General features: G+C 49.0%; 1 protein-coding gene across 1 annotated transcript; it reads left to right on the top strand.

Annotated features, from left to right (window-relative positions):
• Nucleotides 1-204: 204 nt before the first annotated feature.
• On the top strand, nt 205-1,191 carry EI90DRAFT_3132673 (uncharacterized protein; the record flags this gene model as incomplete). Its single annotated transcript, XM_039064495.1, has 3 exons — nt 205-420; nt 652-729; nt 781-1,191. 3 exons carry the CDS (start codon nt 205-207, stop codon nt 1,189-1,191), a joined length of 705 nt encoding a protein of 234 aa, XP_038910016.1.
• Between the last annotated feature and the right edge of the window lie 3,678 nt (nt 1,192-4,869).

Below are 4,869 nucleotides of genomic sequence, written 5' to 3'. Positions count from 1 at the left end.
AATGGCACAGCACTCCCCTTGAGTCGCTGAGGCCAAGGTCCCTCCTTGCTAAGTCTCCAGTTCCACTCTGGAATCATCCACACTCGCCTCATTCTAACAAGTGAGAGTCTTCGAACTTTGAACACCACCATTGCTTGGAATAAGTTCCAGCATGACTTCACCCAGGACTGTGAGGGGGATTATTCTGCCATGAAGGTGTCAGCCATGTTCAACAAACTTTGTGATGAGCATGGCGGTGAAGGCTTGGAGGACTGGAAGGATCACTGCAAGAAGATGGCAGCACAGTTCAACATGGAGAAGCAAGAGGCAATCAAAGACATGGCTCTTGTTGATAACAATCAAGCAGTTGCCATGAAACGGCTTGAGGGAGAACTCAGGGGCACCATTGACCTCACTCGACATGCAGACATTTTGTGTTTTGTGGGTATGGTGTCTGGAGAACCATCATGCATGGAAAGAATATCATCCTTTCAATGACTTCATCATGCAAAACTTCCTTCATGACCATTGCAAGCTGAAGCAGCTGGAAAGTGATTTCTATTTGTATGTTCTCACCCATCAGGGTCAAGGAGACGCAGTCATGAGAGAGAAGCAAGAAAGCAGAAAGTGGAGACTTCAACTTGCAACTGTGCTCACCAAGCATTTGGTCAGATGTTCAAGGGGTGCTTTTCTCCACCACTTGACTTGATTCCTTGGAAGACCCTCCCACTTATGCTCATCAAGCAGAAGGTGGCTATCCATAACTGTCCCCCGAATATCTTCCTTGATCTCATTTGAAAGGGTGGTGACTATGCGAAAGTCAAGCAGTGGTGCATCCTCTATGATGCTGTCGGTGGAGAAGCTCCAGCTGAAAGGTATGCAGAGTATGGGAAGAATCATTCCCTGAAGCTGGTGGATGTCATTCCTTGGAGTGCTGAGGATGGAGCTCGCATTCCAAACAGTAAGGACTACAAGGACATTGTCTTGCTTCAAGACAATCAAGGGGCTGGGGGTCATCAGGGTCATGTGTTGTTGACCATACGTGATGTCTCTGGTCTTCTTTCAACAAATGAAGCACCTGGTTTGGCTGATATTCAGCTGACTACATCCACTATGGCTGTTCAAAGTCCATGCTCCCTGCTGGCAACACTAAGTGTGTCTCTGTTAGATCGGGCAGATTTGGACGACTCCAGAATGGAATCAGAGACTTAGCATGGAAGGACCTTGGCCTCAGCAACTCAGGTGGAGTGCTGTGCCATTGCTGGTTGTCCTGGGGGTCCCTAATTTCGGATCTAGCAGAGGGGAAGTCTCTTAGAGGGGAATCAAGTCGATTTCAGACTGAGGTTACAAGTTACTAAGTACATTGTATATGTATAAAGGAGGGGTCTGGAATCAAAAGGAGCAAGGGTAGGATGAAAGGAGACAAAGGGAGCTGGAAGGAGGAACAACACCAAGGGTCAAGGGTTTGACTCAATGGTGTTTCCCAAAGGAGGAGTGAAGGGCCCCAAGGCCCGAGGAAGGAAGGAGGTTGGGAGTCAGGAATGGCTAGCTGACTGAATAGAAAGGAAGCAGCAGCCCAAATAGGAATGAGGGAGAATAGCAGAATTGAAATGGGACAATGCAATAGTTGCAAGGTCCAAAGTCCGGAAAGTCCGAACTTGGAAGTAAAACTCCGGAATATTGGCAAAGGTAAATAAATGGAATCGGCTAACCAATACAATGGGTATAAGCAGAGGTGGGGTCAAAGTCCAAGGTTGGAGCTAAGACTGGAGGTTCTGGAGACGGACCAAAGGTGGTGTCAGAGCCGGAGGTGGGATAACCTCTTGGGAGTTGGCAAGAAGAAGGTGATGGAAGGGAAGTGAGGCTCCAGAGTCGGCTTCAGAGTTCTGGGAGCCCGGAGTGGAGGTTGGGATTGTATGGATATGACAGTCTCCCTCTCACTTTCTGCCTTCGACTGTGACAGGATCAATGTCTGGGACTCTGGACCCAATGGCCAATGTACCACCTTTCATGCTGCCAGTGGAGCTGCTGCTGCTATCTCACTCTTCATCCAGCATGTTTGACTTGCCGCTTTTAAATATGCTGACCTTCAGGACTGGTATTCCAACCTTGACTCACCACCAAACTACAGACATAAGTTTTGATGGTCCAGGGGACTTCACTTGGTCTTAGGGCATAGAGATGTCCCTTTGCCTCCTCATTTGTTCTGTTGTTTGGCTGCTCATATCTTCACTTGCCCTATTCTTTCATTTTCTACTCACTTTTTACATTACCTGATTAATCTGTTCACTGTCATATCCCATAATCCTGACCCCACACTCTCCCACCCCACTACACCTTCCTAACAACCTCATCATCCCCTACACCATACCTGCCTACCTCCCAATGTCACCCTCCATTCCATACTGTCTCAGCTCTGGCCTGGACTTCGGCACATTCACCCTTAGCCACCCCCATCCCGGAAGCTTGGTCCTGAGTCGAAACATTTGGAACCTCCAGACTTGCTCCGACCTCCCAACGGACCTCCGACATCTTGTCATATACTTCTAAACCATTCCTCTTTCCATTTCATTTAGTGGAGTCACCCAACATTCTTCAGATATGTAACTCCAGCTTCGGAGCTACCCATATCCTCTGGTGACCCCGCTCTCATCATCTTAAATTAGTCACCTTCCATTTATAGTATGACTGTTGTCTTCTTTCCATTCAGTCGGCTAACTTCCCCTTACCCATTTCTCATTCCCATTTATCCTCCGGCCTTCTACTCTGCCCTCCTCAACCCAACACCTCAGTTCCCTGGTAAAGATATCATTCAGAACCTTTGGTACTTCTTGGTATCACTCAGACTTTGACTAAAGTCCTTCCCCTCCTCCCTCTATATATACCTGTAGATTAGAACTCATTGTACCTCAGTTCTAATCTCGACTAAAACTCACCCCAAGTCCCCCCATGAGTGATTCATGACCCCTCCTACAAGATACCTCAGACATCTGAAATTAAGGACTAACTGAGACATAACGGAGGCACAGCCCTCCCTCCAAGTCGCTGTGGCTGCATCCCTCTTAGAGCTTCTTGTAACACCCAGCAGACTGGAGAAGCTCCAGTCCACTACCGGAGCTCTCAGAAACCCCTCTAGTTGAGCCCCATCTGCACTCAGATTGTCTCGTGGTTTTGACATTCACTCTGCCCAACTCCTTTCATTCTTTGATTACATTTATGCTACTTATTTACATGTTAATTGATTCACTGTCTTTTCAGGGCACCTATTTTGCATTGCTAAGCCTGCCCAAGAGGTGGTTTTTACCTTGGGGCCCCCACATTGATCTTGGGGCCCACTGCCCTATGTGGTGTTTCATGGGGCCCCTTGGTAAAAACCACCTCTTAGGTAGGCTTAGCAATGCAAAATTAGTACCCTATAGGGCCTCACCCCTGGCTGAGCAAGGTGACAGGACCTACATCTCCCCACCCCTGCAGCACAGAGAGAGGCAGGACCTGGCAACTACACATGAAGACAAACTCTATGGGAAAACTTCTTCCCACCCCCACCCCACCTTACTAACCAACCACCCATCTCCCTAGACCCAAGAAACAATGACATTGAGTATGTCAGTGTCACAAGGAGAGAGATCCGTGACATGATATTCACTGCAGCCCAGCTAAGTGCTCCAGGCATCTCAGGCCTCACAGGCCAGGCCTGGAGATGAGCATGGAAGACACTAGGAGATGAGATCTTCCATCTCCTGAGACTATGTGCAGATTCAGGATACCACCCAAAACTATGGCACATGGCAATAGCAGTAGCCTTGCAGAAACTGAACAGAGATTACTCCTTACTGAGATCCTACAGACTGATCCAACTGCTCAAAGTATCAGGAAAAGCCCTAGAAAGAGTGCAAGCCGGCAGATTAGCATACCTAGCTGCCAAACAACCCTATTCCCCACCACCCAATATGGTGGCATTCCAGGCAGATCAACACAGGATGCCCTACTCACTATAGTCCACAATATCAAGGCAACATGGAATCATAAAAAAGTGGTGTCCACACTCACCTTTGACATCACAGGCTTCTTCAACCATATTCCACACTCCCACCTTATCAACACCCTCAGATCCTACCACATCCCACTGCCCATAGTAAAATGGGTACTCAGCTTCCTCCAAGACAGACAGGCTGTCATATCCATCCATGGCCATCACCCTCCACTACCTCCAGCCCTTCCGGATTGCCTCCACTCCTTCGTCACTAACCTCAGAGCCTCTGGATTCTGCAATCACCTCCGACTCCCCGATGGTCACCACCCCCTCAATTCAATATATTACCTATGCCTCCCTAATGTCATATCCATCCCCAGCCATCGACTTCCGGTTCCTCTGACCCCTCCGGTCTAACTCCGCTCCTCCCTCACTAACCTTGGAGCTCCCGTATTCCGCAATCCTCTCGGTACCCCTCGATGGTCACCACCCCCTCATTTCAATTTATTACCTATGCCTCCCTAAGTACGGAGCCCCGAAGACTTCCAGACAGCTCCGACGTCCGCTAGCGCACTCCCGCCTCCGCTGGGCAATACACTCGCCTGCCCTGCAGAGCCCACCTTCGGGCCTATCCCTCCTTTCCGTTTCTGGGTTATCGCCTGCCTTTCCACTAACCCCACGACCCGACTTGTCGGTAATATTCAGTTGGCTAATGTTTAAACCCCGTTAGCTCCGCTCCGTTTGGCTCTGCCAATTGCGGACCCATCTTCGCTGTAACCATATATATATCCCACTTGTACATAGGTTACACCCCAGTAATAAAATCAACTAGAGTTACCCCCCCCCTTCGGTTCTGATTGCCAGTCAGTAAGTTAGGGCACGGACATGTCACTAGGCACAGCGCTCTTGGAAGAAGT

This window comes from Cantharellus anzutake (genome assembly GCF_015039405.1).
Source record: "Cantharellus anzutake strain C23 chromosome Unknown EI90scaffold_91, whole genome shotgun sequence".
NCBI lineage: Eukaryota > Fungi > Basidiomycota > Agaricomycetes > Cantharellales > Hydnaceae > Cantharellus > Cantharellus anzutake.
Note: the sequence above shows the minus strand (reverse complement) of the source record. Positions and strands in the feature narration are given on the sequence as shown.